At 43.4% G+C, this 18,902-nt stretch overlaps 1 protein-coding gene across 2 annotated transcripts; it reads left to right on the forward strand.

The window, feature by feature from the left end:
* The first annotated feature begins 840 nt into the window (after window positions 1–840).
* Window positions 841–10,957, forward strand: LOC128424672 (PH and SEC7 domain-containing protein 3). 2 transcript variants are annotated; one of them, XM_053410999.1, is made up of 16 exons: window positions 841–1,297; window positions 2,911–3,614; window positions 3,975–4,056; window positions 4,243–4,654; window positions 4,784–5,821; window positions 7,027–7,107; window positions 7,227–7,339; window positions 7,444–7,502; window positions 7,591–7,680; window positions 7,782–7,825; window positions 7,945–8,117; window positions 8,768–8,838; window positions 8,935–9,080; window positions 9,169–9,313; window positions 9,823–9,969; window positions 10,072–10,957. In XM_053410999.1, the coding sequence occupies exons 2-16, from the start codon at window positions 3,099–3,101 to the stop codon at window positions 10,357–10,359; spliced, it is 3,405 nt and encodes a 1,134-aa protein (XP_053266974.1). In that variant the 5' UTR covers window positions 841–1,297; window positions 2,911–3,098; the 3' UTR covers window positions 10,360–10,957. The 2 variants fall into 2 exon arrangements, with proteins under 2 accessions (XP_053266974.1, XP_053266973.1); XM_053410998.1 differs by lacking the exon at window positions 841–1,297 and adding an exon at window positions 2,353–2,542.
* The last annotated feature ends 7,945 nt before the right edge of the window (window positions 10,958–18,902 follow it).

The following is an 18,902-nucleotide window of genomic DNA, read 5'->3' on the forward strand; positions in this document are numbered from 1 at the left end:
GTGAATAATGCTAAATTGCTTTGAGTTAAGCTAAAACTGAGCAAATATATTAGATTAACTGTCTTGTTGTTTTATCTCATTAGTTGTGTTATCTTGATAGTCTTGTTATTTTATCTTCTCAGTCTTATTGTGATATTATTGAATTGGTCGTCTTGCTATATTATCTTATTATATGGTCTTTTAATTATGTTGTTATATGATCTAATTAAGCTTGTTGTTTTCTGATCTTATAAATCTTGTTATATGATTTAACAAGGCTTTTTCTTATATGTTATCAGTCTTATTATATTATCTTATTCATCTTCTCATATGATCTTATTAATTTTGTTATCTGAAATTATCAATCTTGTTAAATGATTTCATAAGTCGTGTTCTTATATCTTATCAGTCTTATTACATTATCTGATTAGTCTTGTCGTTTAAGGTAAATCCTAAACACATGCTTTATAATAAAACCAAATAACAGTGTTAACTGTAACACTAACCCTGGTCTATCACAGCCATTGGTTAACGGTAAAGGTTACTGTGTCAACCACCCAGTTCTAAGCAGATCACGTAGCACAGTGGAGACTTTGTGGAGAAGTTTGTGAAACTGACGTGTCCGGCCACAGACCAACAGACGTTGCTCAGCTAATTACATGTGCACATTGAATCTGGAAGCCTTCTGGTTCTACCGCATTGCTCCAGATGTATTTTGCAGGAATGAAGCCGGGCCACTCCCCTCACCTGACCTGTATGTGTGCCTGCATGCCTTCAGGGCAGTGGGCGTGGGCCTGGGCCTCTCAGGTGTCTCTTGAGTCATCTGCCAATCACAACGTACCCTTTCTTCCTCTTTGTTGTCACTCAGCTGCTTTCTCCTTCTTCTTCTTCACACATTCTCCCTCCCCTTTCACCCTCCAGCCATTCCTGCAGACGGACCAACAGGACGTGCGGAGACGGAAGGTTGATCAGGATTTCTCCAAAATGGAGAGGAAACATGAAGAGGGAGGAGGAGGACTCAGTCCAGACGGGGACTTGTGACTTGCATGCATCTTTATGCGACACCACAGACTTAAGAGGCTGCCTGGCTTTAAGAGAGCGGATGTGTGGCTGGTTTGTTGTGCGAAGCAGCTTCAGACCAAAATCAGCTGAAGGGGTTTTTGTATGCGTGTGTGCGAGTGCTGGTGAAGGCACAGCTCATTGACAGCAGCATAAACCCAGTGTAACACAGCGATGTGTCCTTCCCTCCCACAAGACTTGACTTAAAACCTCACAAGCTGGCTGATCATATGATGCCGCTTTAGAGAGCCAGGAGGGGGTAAGTCATGCTTCACAGTTGAAAAGATTCTTTCTAATGAGGGGTAGTTTTTAGCTCTTTGAGGTTTGAAAATGTGGAAATGTTCAAGTTTGTGCCTGTGCCATTCACGGTGGTGCTAATGAATGAAACTCTAGACGACAGATTATGCTGTTTCACATACATAATAAGTAATTTCACAACTCTTTCTTTACCCACTGTGGATGTTTTAGTTTCTCCTCTATGGTATCTTTTATTTCATTTATATATATATATATATATATCTGTACTTTAGATTTATTCTGGATTTCTCTTTTATTGAGACTGAAAAGTGTTTATTTCAGGAGACCTCCACAGCCATTTCAGCACTTTGCACTACAGTTTCCTTCCTAACAATGCTGCCGAAGATACTGTCACGTGCAGAAGATTAACGGTGTTATAGTTTCAAACACTCCAGCATGAGATTATCAGCTATACTGTATAATGTCGGTCTGTCCCAAATTATTTTGATGTTCAGTGTACACATCAACGAGACAATTATACATATGCAAATTTTAGCTCTTAAAAGTTTCAGCATCTCCACACAGTGCCTTTCATTTATAGACGAGCTTCCATCCTAATCTTCAGTAACGCTCATGCATTTAACGGAGCACTTTTTGCACCCTGACAGGAACTGAGAAGTGAGCACCCACACAGGAAATGTGGTCAAAGTCTGTCCCGGATGTTGGTTGCGTGACTTGAATAGAATAATCAAGACAGACAAACGTGTGATAGAAATGAAGTGGAGAACAAGAAATAGGATTCAAAATGCAGAACAAGATATGATAAGTGATGCTTTAACTGTTCACTTCCTGTGGCCTTGGTGACATTGGAGGTGATGCCCTTGGTTTGTGTTTACAAGCAACTACAAGTTTAGACTCTAATTCATCGTGGCTTAATCCATCAGCCAGGGTCACAGTGCGCCGCAGTCAAATGATAAACATACGGCACAGACAGTTAAACTGCTCACCAGAAAAATGAAAAAAAAAAGATTAACTCCACCCTCTCTTCTTAATCCACACACATGCACCGCTATCTCGCTGCTCCTTTTCTTTTCGGCTCACTCACTCGGGGGATTTTCTTCGCCTCTGATCAGGAAGTGCAGACAATTTTTTGTGACATTTCACTTGACGTCTTTTGCACATGTGCACTGTAATGACGAGATACTAAGATATTTGACAAATGATCACAATGGAATATACAAACATTATTTACAAACTGGATTATGTGGTAAGTGTTGAGTATTTTTGTCTGAGTGATGTATTTAATTCAAAATGTTTTTCTCAGTAGATTTAAATTGACTTTCTCACAGACGAATAGAAAAATGCAGAGCCCAGTCCCTATCACTTTCCCACCAAATATAGTGGATTGGTATGAATGGCTTTTTTGTCTACCATCTATCGGATTTTCCATCTAATAGACTTGGAGGTTCCCCAAAAAGTTATTTTTAAATGTGTTATTCAAACACTGGATGAAGAAAAGACTTTGTTTCTGTTATCACGCAACATCAGGGTTTTAGAGCCACTCGTGTCTGACCCACAATTTAAAACTTGTGCTGCCTATTCTCGAACATTAATGGGTCCTTTCTTTTTTCACAGAACTGTTAATGGAGCCACTGGAGATTGTAACGTGCCTCAGAGTTTCACATTTATGCAGCTGCACAGAAAGGATCTTCGTATAGAAGAGGGCAGCGAGGCAACATTTACAGAAACTTTCACCAAAACCCACAAAATCCAAAAAAAAAGAGAAAGAAACCAAACCACGGAACAGACTGAGAGAGACCCTAATGGAGGAGGAAATCATCTGCTCCTCTCTGCTACATAGTACAGATTCAGTCCTGCAGCAGCCCCAACAAGACTCGTGGACCTCTGCGGAGCATCAGTACATCAGTGGAGAACAGGAGGTCACTGTTTTGGACAAGACCGAGACGGAGGGGGAGATAATCGAGGCACATGGGACAGATGAACTCACTTCGTCTCCAAAGACAGGACGAGAGACTCCTGATGAGGCAGAGCAATGGGACCACATAATATGCCCTGTACGTCCCAGTGCATCACTCTCTTTCGCCACGGTACAGTGGGACATGCCCGACCCCTTTACAGAAAGGCCCTCGCTCGTGACTGACCGCAGCTTGGCCAATGAGCTGGACTCCAGTGACGTGACAAGTCTAGGTACCACTCCCCCCTCACTTCACCAATCTGAGGATGATATTGCTGCGCTTCTCTTTACGGAGGAGAGAGAGGAACTAGATCGGCTCAATTCACTGCTTCTGAGTGGGGAGTGGTCAGGAAACAGCTTTGAGGTATGTACTTAACCTACAGAGATCGTGTAAAGAGCAGAAATTCTGACACTATTTCGATTTTTCTCTTTTTCTGTGTCTGTACACACCTTTTAGAAACAGTTTCCTGTAATTTCTTACTTCCTTCACTGAGTGTAGCTTGACTTTTCCGTCGCCACCTCGGTCTTTACGTCTTTAAATACACATGTGAGAGTTACTGTAATAGGTTGAGCTAGTTGTGGAGGAATAGAGCAGACATCATGTTGGTCAGATGAGGCGCTGAGTGCAAACTATCTACTCATGAAGCCACTGGCGATCACAAGTTTTTCTCACACTGTTTTTCGCATGCTCATGTTCGATGATGGCCTGTGTTGCAATTTCCAGCCATGTGATGCGGCCGATGTGCAAGAGCCGACGACACAGGAAAAGAAAGATTCAACACAAGAGCTGGTAGACAGTAATAACGGTGCGTATTACTCATAGCAACACATTAAAACCACACTTTTTTTTTTCTATTTCTCTCTCAGTTTTGGAAAATACAGTCATGATTCTTGTTTATTGTGGTAGCCCTGGTGTAGTTTAAAAAAGAAATGATGTGTTAGATTTTACTGCAAAACTATGATGTTTGTCTGTCTCTGGAAAAATCGTCCAGAAATTCCTTTCGAGACTGAGTCAGAAGACGAGGACAGATGCTCAGTAACCTCCGATCCTGCTGAGACGGTGGACAAAACCGAGACTGTTTGGGAGGCTGAAGGCTCAGAAGATGAGGCGAACTGTCTCGCAGATGTAAAACTAGAAGAGGAACCAGAGGAGCTTAGCGCTGTGCTAACTGCACAGGGAGACCCAGAGGAACAACAAAATGCAGTGAATGGAGTAGAGATTGAAGAAGAGGGTGAGGAGGGACAAGAAGAAGAAGAAGAAGAAGAAGAAGAAGAAGACGACGAAGAAGAAGACGAAGACGACGAAGAAGAAGAAGAAGAAGAAGAAGAGGGGAAGCGTGTGACCAACGTGCTTTATGCTGACAACAGTGAAGAGGCAAACACTGTCAGTTGTCCAAGTGATGTGTGAGTATCATGAAAAGGGGAACAGGAAACGTGTGCTGAAACTCAATGACTTCATTATGTTATTCATTTCACAGTTTTATGTAGTACTTTAACACTGACTGCTTCTCATATTTCATGCACTGTCTGTAGGGAGGTGACGGCAGAGCCGCTACAAACAGAGGATGCAGGACTTACCCCAGATAAGCCAATTCATTTGCATCCGTCAGAGCTTGTGGATGAAAGTCGCCACTCAGGGACCGAAGAGGACTTAGAGATACAGGAGCAGTTACAGGAAGATTCCACAGGTCGGACCGAAGAGACAGAAATGTGTAAAGGTGTCGAACATAACGTGGAACCTGAGCAGCCAGAAGCCGTCGACAACAGTGAAGAAGCATTAATGCAGGAGACGGAAAACGCAGAGAAGACAGAAAACTTAGAAGCGATACCAGAGCTGGATGAAGAAGTGGAGGAGGAAAGTCATTTGGAGCGACAATATTGTGACGAGACAACTTCACCGCACCCTGAACGGTCTGAGTGTGAGGAGCTGGAAACGATCAGAGAGCCCGAGCCTACCCAAGCAGAGGTGTCACATCAGATAGAGGAGGAACACTCTGACCAGTTAGGATGTCAACATCTGAAGGAGTCACCAGAGATAGAACTAACAAATCAGTCAGCCCGACCTGAAACTGCAGAGGGAACAGAGGAGTGTACTCAGTCAGATCGGACGGTCTGTGTTGAAGCCAGAGACCCCGAAGTCCCAGAGCAGCAGCAGCAGCAGCAGACGGAGCCGCCCGAGCAGAATGAGCAGTCACCACAAACAGCCGACGTGTCCCAGCCGACAATCTCTGAGCAGCATGTGCTATCAGAGGATTCAGATGAGTCAGAAATAACAGGGCAGCTGTCTGCAGAGCCTGAGGTCACAGAACAGACAGCAGAGGCAGCAGAGGCAGCAGAGTTAAAGCAGGTGGGCTCGCCTGCGTCACATCAGACTGATGAATTAGCAGGTCCTGAGGATGGAGGTGTACGAACAGTGATGGCGAATGGAGAGAAACACAAGCTCCCCGAGACGCCCACGCCTCATATGAACGGAGGGGAGGTGGACAGAGAGATGGCCCGCCGCCTCGCTGAACGGCTGTTTAAGTTGGACGGGATCCAACCTGTAGATGTGGTCAAGCACTTAGATAAAGAGTAAGTGCATCTTTTTACACATTTTAAATCTTTCTGTGTTCATAAGGGATGAATGATGAGCTCCGCAGCCAAACTAATAACTAGCTACAGCTATACGTTTTTCCAAACGGCAGATGTGTGTAAATATCTTCGCAGTCATACAGCTGATTATAAATATTTGAATTTAAAAAACATTTTAAACACACAATATTTTGTCTAACCATTTCTTGGGATATGAACTGTGTGAAATCATGATTATTTATACAATGCAAAAGAAAACCAAACCACTTCTCCCAAGTCCCTGAGACACTTTCTCCTGGATATTTTTCAAATCTGCCAAAACTCAAAAGTGTAAGTGTCCAGAGGAAGAAAATAAAATAAACCTTTAGATAAACAAAATGTAACATGATTAAGATATAAAAGCTGACTTTAATCACATCATGGTTCCATCTCATCAAAGACTGAGTGCTGCTCAGTCTAAGTGTGATTTATTGTTCAGAAAACATTTAAAGAGCACTGAATAGATTTACCACATTAACATCAAATGTGTCACAGTGAGGGCGGCGGCCTGTGAAAACACTGCTGTATTTATTTCTGTGGTTTTGGAGGCGTTTAGTAAAATTTTGGAGAATAACCATGATGATGCCGTCAGGGTGATCTCAGACACAAATGAATAACAGAAAGTCTGAGGGCGGGGGGGGGGAAACAGCTGCATATTTCCAGTAATAAAAAGAATAATGTAATACTCCTTTAACACCAGGCTGAAAAACCATGTCTGTTGAAAAGTGTGAAGTCTTATCACCTCTGACCTCATTGATGTCACTGCTTCCTGGAATACACCTGTACACCAATGCAGATGACAAAATGGAAATTGCTATCGTCTACATCATGATAACTGTTTTAAACTTGTCACTTGTTTTTGTTATTTAATTTTTGGCTGCCAACTTTTCACCTGGCCAGGGACCACAGATGAAATTAGCGTCTTGGCTCACTGGTATATTTACAGTGTTGTTATTAATAAGCACTGTCCCTGATAAACAAACTTAATAAATAAAATTAATAAATAACAAAACAAGATTTTTAGTGGATGTAGTTAATTAATTTGTGGAGAAAGGCCACTGCTGACAATACAAATGTGCTAAAAATTTAGATTTAGTCCATTTGAAGGCTTGTGGGTCATATTTATGACTCATTTATGGTGTGATTTTTCTTCTGTTTCTGTGTAGTAATGACTTCAGTCATGCTGTCGGCGAGGAATACCTCAAGTTCTTTGACTTTACTGGGCAAACTCTGGATCAGGCCCTGAGGTGAGAATTTTCAGAAGCAGAGCTTGGATTGTGGGAAATGACAACGCTCTGACAAAAACAAAAAACTCATAAAACACCTTGTAACATGTGTCCATCCTCCCGACGTCTCTCGCTCTCAGGTCTTTTCTGAAAGTGGTGGTACTGATAGGAGAGAGCCAGGAGAGGGAGCGTGTGCTGCAGCATTTCGCCCGCCACTTCCATCAGTGCAACCCTGACGCCTTCTCCTCTTCAGGTGAGTCTCTGTCACTGTTTACCTTGAAATGTTTGATTCATGCTCAGAGACCCTGCAGTGAGTTGTCACTCGTGGCATTAACACTTTGTTTTTTATATCCTCAGGGGCTGTGTTGGCTCTGACCTGTGCTTTAATGCTTCTCAACACTGATCTGCATGGACAGGTGAGACACATTTATGTCAGTAAAACAAATGTTTAAAGATATAAAATGTTGTTTTGACATGGCCCATGTTCTGTGTGTGTGTTGACAGCATGTAGGAAAATCCATGTCCTCCTCTCAGTTTGTGTCCAACCTGGATGGGATGAACGAAGGGGAAAACTTCAGCAAGGAACTCCTGAAAGTAATGGCTTTATTGAAGTTGTCAGAAACCAATTTTATCGAAAGGTGAAATCCCTGTTGATGAAAACGTTGATGATTTTTTCTTCTCCATCTCCATCTTAGAGTCTTCATAATTCCATCAAGTGTGAGCCACTGGAATGGGCTGTGTAAGTAGATTCCACCCTCACTTGAATTGTTCTCTCTCATGGAGTCTTCCTTTGTCATATCTTTCACATCACGTCTCCTCTCACACATAATAACCCTTGTGTCCCTCTGTGTGTTGAAGGAATGAGGACGAGTTGCAGAGCTCTGTGTTGCTGGAAGAGGACGTTGGAGATGATGCACAGCTGCGCTCCAAAGCAAACCCCTTCCAGGTTGTTGCCCACGACAAAAACGCCTTGGTGGTGAAGGAGGGTTTCCTACTTAGAAAACTCCACGCGGACATCGACGGCAAACGCAGTGAGTCCGACTTATTTAGTCTCTCAGGTTATCATTAAAAGGTTTAAATATGTCATCTGGTACATAAATAGTAGTACCTCCTATGTGTGGTGGGGATTAATCTGTGGGTGGATGAGCAATTTACAAAACCCTATCATTAAATGGTATGCAGAATATTTATAACTTTTTGTGCCTGTGCCTGAAAATATCTAGTTTGTTTCATCTTAAGTACAGTTATGATTTTATCCAAACTTTTATTTTGAAAGAGACAACATTGCATGGTAATTTGACATATTAAAACCTAAATTTACTTTGGAATATTTAGGGTTAATCTTTAATTTGTTTATTTAATAAATATCAAAAAGTTTGAATGAATAGTTGACATGGTTGACAGTATTTGCTCTCATAAGTCCTTCCCTTTCCTGCACTACATACTCTGCTTTTATGAGTTAGAGCGATAATCATGGTTCTATAACCTCTGAATCTATAAATTGTTGAGGTTTGTCTTGAACACTGTGTCCAGAAAGCAGCTTAATTTCCCAATAATATAATATAAAGCATTATCGCATTTTTATCCTTTCAATTCTGAGTTGTGTGTTTTATTGTGAAGGGCATAAACTTGTCTTTAGTCTGGAATCTTTACCTACCTGCTGAATGTTTGTGTGTTTCAGCTCCATGGGGGAAAAGAGGCTGGAAGACTTTCTATGGAGTCCTGAGGGGAATGGTTCTCTACTTACAGAAGGTCAGTGACTCAGCTGACTCTGCTTATTATGTGAAAAACTATTTTGTATGTAAATTATAAATAGATTTCTGACATATGTGCCTTGTGGTGTTTCAGGATGATTACAAGAGGGATCACCAGGTGAGCGAGGAGGTGGTGAGTGTGCACCACTCGGTGGCCGAGCAGGCACAGGATTACACCAAGAAGCCGCACGTCTTCCGTTTGCAGACGGCGGATTGGAGGGTTTTCCTCTTTCAGGCCTCGTAAGTCACAATACAGCTGGATTCAGTATGCAGGATGTATGTGTGTCCAACAGTCAGAGTCACGGTGCTGGTGTTTTGTCCTGTTCAGATCTAAAGTGGAGATGAAGTCTTGGATCAGCCGCTTCAACCTGGTTTCGGCAATTCACTCGTCGCCTCCGTTTCCTGCTGCCGTCGGCTCCCAGAGGAAGTTCTTCAGGCCGATCCTCCCCGCCTCGCAGTCTGCTCACACACTGGTACACACTCTTACTTCTCCTTCTATAATTTACATTTAAGTGAAAGTTATTTTACCTACATTTGTACTTAATTGTACCTGTTTTTATGCAGGATGTGAGTGTGTGCAGCAGTAAACGAGGACAAATACCTTCAGCAAAGTGTTTTTAAGTTGTCAACAGTTGAATAGTTGAAACTTAAAGTCAAATGTTTTTTCTTAACATGTCTGGATGAGACAATTTAAGGAAGTGAAATTGCTGCATCGGTTCATTTGCCGCACAGAAATGACACCCTCTGGGATTACTTCACCCCTGCAGCTAAAGTATGAGAGGGATCATTTATTTATTTAACAGGCATAATACAGTTAAATATTCTTACACAAAAAAACACTCCAGTAGTTGTAATGTATTTAATGTCTAAATGAAGAAAATTTGCAGCTGCGACCTTGATAATAATTTCCACCCTTTTGGTGTGATTGTTCCTCAGCAGGATTTGCATAACGTGTGTTTGATATGTGTAACTTCCTGTGCAGGAACATCAGCTTCAGTTTCATGCAGGAAAGCTGGAGTCCTTCAAAGCCGACCTGTCGAACCTGCAGCAAAACCCTCCAGAGGGCAGGAAAGCCCGAGCTAAGGAGCTGGAGGAGCAGCGAGTCAGAGCAGAGTACCTGCATTACGAGGTAGAGGAGGTGTCATGAGTGAATGTGCATATGTAAACATTGATGTATATGAGTGTCAATGACCCATGAGTGACCCTGCATTCTCTTGCGCAAACCCTACAGATGTGTCGCTACGAGATCTACATCCAGATGCTGGAGGCCTGGAAGAAGGTGGAGAAGATGGGCAGCAAAGTGTTGAGCCCCGCAGAGCTGAACCTGTTCGATAAGGCCCTGTGTGCAGACTCTGTTGGGGAGGAAGAGGAGGAGGACGGCGGGCTGAAGAAGTCCCACTCCAGCCCTTCTCTGGAGCAGGAGATGGCTCCTCCGACTGTGATCAAAGTCAGACGCAACATCTCTGAGAGACGGACGTATCGCAGGACTATCATCCCTCGATGGAATAAAGAGACCTGAGAGGTATTTTTACTCAGAGACTGCTGACGTCACGCCAGGTATTTTTTAGTTTTTGAAGCACTGAACACAGAAGCAGGGAAGACACCAAAGTCAAATATCAAATCCGTCTCGGCACGTTGTTTTGTTTTACGGCATTTTCATCTTGTGCACTTTTTCAGATGTATAACCTCAGGGAATCCCCAGCTCTCACACTCTCTCACCATTGAGGAGAGAACCTGAGCCTCTTGTTGAGTTTATCAAAACGATGCTCCTAATTTATTTAGTTTTATTTGACACAAAAAATGAAAATGTCTTTTTATAAAAACTCAAAATGGTACAAAGTATGTTGCATTTGAAACGTTATCGTTTGGGCAACAGTTGAGCCTTTTTAAAATGTAAACCACAAGAGGGGGCTGTAGTACAGGCCATGTGTGAGTGACTGCAGGGGACAGGCCATTCTGTCAGAAACTTGTTTTAATAATTGCACTTTTGTTGTTTTTAATATTTTGCATAAGTATTTTCTTGCCACTGTTTCATACTATGTTCATATGAAGGATTTATTTCTGAAATGTTATGTTTTTTTCTCTGTCGGGGAAAAATAAAATATCATTTGTGTTTATCAGTCCTATCTTTCCCTTACCCTAACTGGAGCTGTTCTCCCGAGCCAGGTTCATAATCTGGTGTCTGAAACGAGGAGGGATTGTCCTCTGAGGACTTTAGAAGCCTTCCCTACCGTTGCTTGCATGTTGTTGTTTACCTCCATCACCAGCACGAGAAGACGCTTGACGTCATCATCACAGTCTTTGAATTCAAGCTCCCAGAAGTGCACTCTTACTGCATCCTATGTTAAATGCTCTACAGTCCCTTCAGATGGGATCCTTGTTTCGTGCTGAAGCCTTAAAAGTTCAGCCAGCAGTGAAACCTTGACCCTGTAAGGGCAGTTATGACGACAGAGCTCCAGAGCCCATTCATATGTGTGTGTGAAACGGAACCCCGATGGTTTCTGTACATGCTCCCTCTGCTGTTAATCAAAGTCATAGATATTGTCGCTGTATATTTAAAATACTTTACTTTCACCAATAGACTTGAGAGTAGAGAGAAGTTAAACAACGATGACCCTCCAGACCATTCTGAGCAGCAACACACACACACACACAATCACACACAACAATCACAATTATCACACCCTACAAGCATCAACCTTAAACTAAAATTCACTTTTATTTCATTACTTCCTAAAACTTGTTTTTAAGGAAAAAGTCATGTGACAACCTGAACAAATCAGAAGTGACCAACCGAAACATTCCAGTCTACCTGACGGGCAGGTGGCTGCAAATCTCTGGAGGAAGCTGGGATGCAGTGAAACGTTGAGATCTCTTTAAACCCCTTTTGATTTTTGGCTAACTTTTTTTATTCAAAGTAGATTTTTTTTTAAAGTCATTCAAAGTTTTGCGATTTAAGCCCAACCTAATCCTAAAGCAAATCTCAAACAGCCCTTTGAGGAGAGGACCAGTCCGAAAAACGGACCTCACAAATATATATTTATAAGCAGACATACACACACACACACACACACACTCAGAACACACACATTGCTCATACAGGAATGTGATGCGACAATAGGAAACGCAATGAAGAGCACAGACAATGCAGACAGGGGTACACGGTTCTGTCTGAGCTGGGCGGAGGTGATAGGGATATAAGCTGAGCTCTCATTGGTCCTGAAGCTCCTTGTTCTTCCTGTCTCCCACCTGCACCGACAGACATCAGGACAAACTCGGGATCCGATCATCTGCGCTCATAATGCTCAACTTGTCCCCTGAATGGAAGCAGTCTCCATTCATTCACAGGAATAACAAAGGCTCATTAAGATAAAGTCAGATTCTGGAGATGAGGTTGACTGATGGGCCGTAGGAGTGACAGGGGCCCCGGGGCCATCACCTTCAGCGGGGCGGGAGGGGGGGGTGGCCCTGCTAGGCGAAAGGCGACGCCATCTCGGCTAACCTACATGCTCTCGGGGCTGTGACGAAGTTTCGACGACAGGCAGCCATTAGCGGTTCCTGTTTGTTTTTTTTAGATCAACTTGAAATTTGACAATTTGTGTTTAAGGCGTGTGTTTGTGTAGTGCTGGCGTCACAGCACAGCTCTTGACTGAAGCTCTCATGGTCTGCGGACCATGACTTCAACAGCGGTGGTGGTCTTGTTTTGGAGTGCCACCTTTCTCCAGCGCTCCAGCAACGACGACAACAATAATGACCGGCTGGAGCAGCAGGGGCTGCATCAGCGGCTGGGTTCAGAGGGCATCCTTCCCAAGGAATCGGCCTGTTTTTGTTCCATCTGTGCCAGCCCACTCCCCGAGCTTTGTGCGACTCAGTCAGGCCTGGGTGGGTAATTAAAAAGGCAAGAGCTCAAGTTGTGATCATTAGGGGCTTGTCCAGCATGGGCGGCGTAAAAAGACCTCGACATGCAGGGTCACTTCTGCCCCCTTTTTTCATCTTTCTCCGCTTTTCTCTCTCCCCCCCCCCCCCCCCCCCCCACACACACATTGCTGCTTTGAACGTTGCTCAACAATCACAATGACCCCGAAATGCTCAGGAAATATAAACCACAAACAGGAGCTGAGCTGTCGATGCTGTGGGACTTTCTTTTTCTTCCTCTGCCCTCAATCCTCTTCCGGATGGGTATTCTCTATCTGCTGCCGACGCCTCGCACGCTCTACTTGCTACATCTCATCTCTTTTATGCACAACCACTTCATTTCTTCTACTCCTGATATTTGAAAAAACCTGTTTTCATCCCCTCCTCTGTTTCTCTGTCTCCATCTTGAGCTCTTGACTGCTGCTGCTGGGATGTGGCTCTCTCCATCCAGGGCCCTCGAAATCTATCAGCGGCGCTTTCAGGGGTTTTGTTTTTCCACTCAGACTCCGCTGGCCTCTTTCACCGAGACACCGACTCCACTCGTACTCTCTCCCGCCTCTTATCCGGCGTCCACTTGTGTCCACTCCCGCACTTTTCTGTCTGCAAAGACCCAAACACACTCGGTCCGTTCGTTTTACAAATGGGTGTCATTTTCCCTTTCAGTGGGAGTGATATTCTTTTATTGCTTGTAGCTTGTTTTCAAAGAGATGGGAGGCAGTGAAGAAAAACATCCTCCCGTCCCTCTTTTTCTCCCAGACTGCTCCCATTAGTGTAGCTTTTCTCAAACCCAGACATTTTCATTCTATTTGCCAGTCAGACCCAGTCCAAACATGAATCGCTCTTTAGATTTGATCATATCCGAGCCTCCGTGGCCCTTTTTTAACAAATGCAGGCTTTTGTAGCAAAGGAGCGTCTGATTGAAAGAGTCCTGGCGAGTGCCTTGCTTAAGGGCTTTTCAAAGCGTGAACTCTCTTTGCCCTTTCCTCTTCCACACACACACACACTCCTGCCTCTGACAACACTCCCCAGGCACAGGCGCAGCGGCTTTTAAGATGCAGGACAAACACAGCGGACGGGATCTAAAAGTCAGCACTCGGTGGGTTAATGCGACGTATAGGGAAAGAATGCTTGTGGGCCAATCTCCTCCATCTTATCTCGATTTGTTTTCAGCTCTGACTGGAAATCGGGTTTTCACTCCAGGATCAAATCCAAATCTCTGAACATTTGCATATGTTCTTTCTTTACTCTTTTACGTAATGGACTGTGTGCAGGTCGGGGATAAATCAGCACAATCGAGATGTGTATGTGATGTTGAATGAGCTGTTTGTCAGCTCCCCCCCCCCCCCCCCCCCCCCCGGGCCCCTGCAGGTCAACCCTCTCCCTCGGGGCAGTACCTGATACCTGGCAGATTTTATCCACCTCGGTGAGTGTGTGTAGTGTTGGATGTGTGTGTGCTTTGAAAGGTGTGTTTTTCTTGATGTCCCCCAGTCAATAGTAGCTTCCTGCCTTCAGGGCTCGTGTGTTGTTTAATAGGCCGGTATGACACAGGGCACCTGTGTTTCCTTCCTTCTGTTCCTGCACAGAAACAGCCTCTGTCGGTCCCCTTTGCTCCGTTTGACTGGCACATTTGTTCCACCGTGGTTAAAGTGGAGGAGATAAGATAACCTCTTGAAACCGGAGGAATGTGTTGTAATTTGAAGTCCGCTCAGGTGTTCTGAGGCCTTTTCTCCGGCCCGTGATTAAATATAGTCTTTGATAGAGATTGGGTTGTTGGGTCCACCACTTTGGTTCAAACAGAAATATCAATATCAAACAGATTTGTTTTCCGTGCCACCATGAAGGTGACACTTCTGGCTTGCAGTAAAATCTCTTGACAGCTATTGGACGTTAAACTTGTATGTTCCTTTGATGTCACACATGGCTGTTCCAAGGTTTTCTGTTGCGTAAATAGATGCATTAAAAGCTGGAAAGTTTGATCTTATCTCGGCAGGTTTAGTGTCATAGCTTACTGATATTTGCCTTGATATGTCTATTACAATTACTCTGTATATATGTCGATACATGTCAGTGGTTGACATGTCTCCCATCGTACAAAAACTGTAGCCAAACTATCCCAGATACGGATTGCTGCCATCTTGCTTTTTGAGCTTGAGAGAGACGTTCAACTCCTCCACACACCTGGCCATTGCTGTGTGTTTAGCGTGTGCTCGTTGGACTGATGGTTTTGCAAAGTTACAAAAGTTGTCACGCCTTGATCCCCTTTCCAAGGTCACGGTGGGTCACCGTGACGCTGTGTCAAACACTTCGGTTGTCGCACACTGAGCCCTTGAGTTGTGTTCTAAACACATGAAGCCAAACCAAAACGAGTTTGTTTTATCATCGACTGCAAATTCGACTCAGCATCATGAGAATCTCTCACTTTGAAAGAGCTCCAAAGTGTTTGCTAAACATTGAGAGTAAAAAATGGTTCAGAGGAAGGGTTCAGAATAATCAGCCGCGCTTTGTCCAAAACAATTCATAAACAAGGTAACGGGTTCACTCGCGCAATCTGGGTTCTCTCGAGGGCCACAAAAAGCCTGAGCTGGGCGGGGCCGACACCGCAGCGCTGCCATTCACAGTTCAAAACCACGACGTGTCCTGCAGCTCATTTGGACAGACAAATTCTGTCAGCCTGCATAATGCTGATTCGCCAGGCTGGATTGGTTGGCCGGTGTCTCGGGCCCGGAGATAAGTGGAGAACTTTCCAGATGACTGGTGCAGGACAACCCCGACCCGTCATCCCACTGATTGCCACACACTCCTCTGCTGCCTTTTTGGCAGCAATTTCTCCAGGGGCCCCCCATTCTGTCTTTGAGTTTGTCCCATAATGGTAATGGGACACATGCCCTCTCTACACACACACACACACACACACACACACACACACATAGGGAGACATTCTTGCCCTGTCTCTCCGTCACACATACACACAGTGTTAGCATGGCTCTGTGTTAAGTGTAGTAAGTCCCGGTTGCCCCATCCTGCCAGCTTTGTCTGTCCTCAGCTGTTCCGGCCCGGTGCCCGTATTGTGCTGCCGGGCTCATTACCAGAAGCACTGTGGCCCGAATCCTCCACCGCTAATAGGCCCAGAGAGAGACAGAGAGGAGGTATTTCTGCTGCTGTAGCAGTATAATGTTTTGTTTTTTTACTCATTTGGCAGTGAGACTGTTAATGTTTAACGTTTGCAGCCGTTAGTTCTCTGGCCGTCCATCAGCTGGCTGAGGAATCTGAAACTGGGTTCGGTTAAAAGGTCTGTGGCTGTGAGGCAAATCCACTTAAGAGCTCCTCTGTATGTATGAATGTATATGGATGTGTGTGTGTTCTGCATGCCTGAGCGGGGGGGGGGGGGGGGGGTTTGGATAGAATGAGAGTCCAGTCAGTTGATGGGCTGTCTGGAGTGGGCCAGGCCACTTGGACAACAATGGGATGAAGTGCAGCTATTGTTTAAAGTTTACAGGGCGGTACGCTGCGTGTACAGTGTGGCTGCAGGAACGGGATACAAAGAGAGGGTGGAAGGAGGTGAGTCAGGGAAATGTTGAAATGTGAGGAGGGTGAAGGCTTGGAGAGACAGGGAGAAAGACGAGTGCATACTGTAAACAGAGAGACGTCATGGCTGCTCTTCATCAGCGGACAGATGCTCCTCCGACTACACTGATATCGAGGACTCGAGGCGATTGTCTCAGAGGTCAGACAAAAGCCTTCATACAGTCTGGTTCCGGAGTTATATTATTAGGTTTGAGAGATTCCTCAGTGATGAATTAGGCCATGAACCGCACAAAAGTTTGAGAACAGGAAATCTCTGCAGAGGTTCCAGTGGTCTAATGAGACCAAACATGGGGGCCTCCGTGAAAGAGAATAAAACCCCGAGCGGAGACCGAAGCAGGTTCTAGCTCACATTAGTTTTCCTCAAAGCTAGAAAGAGGCAGCCTGTCAAAATTAATATAAATAGGCTATACATTAAAAAAATCTGTTGTATTTAAAATGAAAAATGTAATGTGGGTGAATAGTATAAAGAAAGAAATCTAATACCATTGGTATATTTCATCTTTATATGTGACATATAATTTATATATATCTTTGGACAGGAATATGCTTTTTAAAAATAAACTTTATTACACCTAATACATATGTAGGCCTATGCAGATTCATTGGCATGTTCACACTCATTCATACGTTCATTAATACTCATATCACATGCTTTAATTCAATGGCGAATGAGGAAGATCATGGGCTGTGATGAAAAGCGCCAGAACACCCACCAGTTATGCATATTCACATTAAAGTCCCATCATGGTAGATATATTTAGCACTTATATATTTGAAAGTGTAAATTATTAAAAAAATATGTAAATTTGTTTGATTGACACGCGTAAATATATGTTTTATTATTATTATTATTATTATTATTACTACTACTACTATTATTATATGTCACGTGCTGTGTGTGTGTAGGGGGGGGCTTGAGCGCGCGGCCTCCCTCTCCGTCATCCTCGCGGGGCTGCGCGTGTGGCGGTGGCACCAGGTGGGCCGCGGCACCGGCGAACCGTGGCCTCGTTAACGCGCCGCAGTAATGAGGCCGCGAAGAGCCACGCAGCGACTGCAAATAAAACTACATGATGCAGAAAATAAAAGACCAAATTAAACAGATGCGCGTGTTTTCAGGATCATTGGTTTCGTCCTTTTAAAAATGCTCAGAGCTGCAATAAGAAAAGAAAAGACAAAATAATTTCAGGTTAAGAAGCTCACGACCATTTTTTACAATACTACTACTACTTATAATAATAATAATATTAACAAATGACAAAAAATACGTTTACGTTTTGAAAAGCTTCATTACAGTGACCTTAGAGTGCATTTTATTATCATTATTATTATTAATAATAATAATAGTACAATAAGACAATATACCTATAGTTTTGGAAAATAAACTTCAGCTGCCTGGGTGTGAAACGTTTCATTACAGTAGCCTCAGAGTGCACTTTAATAATAATAATAATAATAATGATAAGACAAGCAAACAATAATTTTGGAGAGGAACCTTGCCATATCACTACACCTTATAGTGTATTATAATCAAAAAATGTTCTGTGTACCCATAAATGCAAATTATATAAAAAAAAGAATTGGATGTTTATTTTTTTTATTAATTTCACAGGTTTAAAAAAAAAAAAGACACAGTAGAAGCAGTGGTAAATTTGTCATGCTTTAATTAAAATAATTCTTTAGAAATTCATTATGTACATCTGCAATAATATTAATAACCGTATAAGAAAAAATAGTCACAGTTCTTACCAAACATCAGAACAATCGGCATGACAACAAACTAAATTTATTTGAAGCAAAACTAACGCAGGCCCATTTCAAGCCCTGTTGGTTTCAGTAGCCAAATCACCCCCCCCCCCCCCACTCACCCTCCTCCCGCCCTCATCAGTCATTCTCTGAGTCAAATTGCATCACTTCCCCATAAGTAATTCATCATTTACAATATGTACACATTGCTGAACAGATACATTAATTGACTTGGAGGGGCATACGTTGGCATTTTTGTGGTAATTGTGATTAAATGTGTCGCCCTTCGGGTCTGGACTCACGACCAGGACAAGCTCTGAATTTACAGTGGAAACAACAACAAAAAGGAAATCACAAAAATGAATTTGCACGCAGACACAGATCAAGAAAAGGAAATTTGACAGGGTTCACAATCAAGGACAAAGAAGCGTTAATTGTAAACAAATGTGGGCATAGTTCATTATAAAGAAGTTGCATATCCCTACTCGCTGAAGAGTCCAGTTGCAGATGTGCGAGAACGAAAGTCTTTGGCCAAAACAGCATTAAAGAGCTATCTGTGTACTGATCAAATTGATATCAGAGTCTCTGCAGGGAACAGGCCCCGCGAGGAGTTCACTATCAGCAATGTGTAAACGTGCACGAGTCAGAGTCAACCCTGGAAAAATGGTGGAGGTCCTGACAAATAAATAACGCAGAAGATGGTTTGGTTCACCATGAGAGGATGTGATTAAAAAAAACAGCCATGTTGCTGGTTTGGTCAGCAGAGTCTCAAGTTCACATCCAGTTTTGACTTTCATGCCTTGGTCCGCATGACGGTGT

The sequence above is a fragment of the Pleuronectes platessa genome, chromosome 19 (genome assembly GCF_947347685.1).
Source record: "Pleuronectes platessa chromosome 19, fPlePla1.1, whole genome shotgun sequence".
NCBI classification, from domain to species: Eukaryota; Metazoa; Chordata; class Actinopteri; order Pleuronectiformes; family Pleuronectidae; genus Pleuronectes; species Pleuronectes platessa.

Excerpts from the sequence above, each read along its gene's own strand:
- LOC128424672 (XM_053410999.1), top strand. The coding sequence starts at position 3,099 with ATGGAGGAGGAAATCATCTGCTCCTCTCTGCTACATAGTACAGATTCA. Across the intron at positions 7,503-7,590 it reads ACACTGATCTGCATGGACAG|CATGTAGGAAAATCCATGTC; the intron begins GTGAGACACATT and ends GTGTGTTGACAG. Across the intron at positions 7,681-7,781 it reads TCAGCAAGGAACTCCTGAAA|AGTCTTCATAATTCCATCAA; the intron begins GTAATGGCTTTA and ends TCTCCATCTTAG.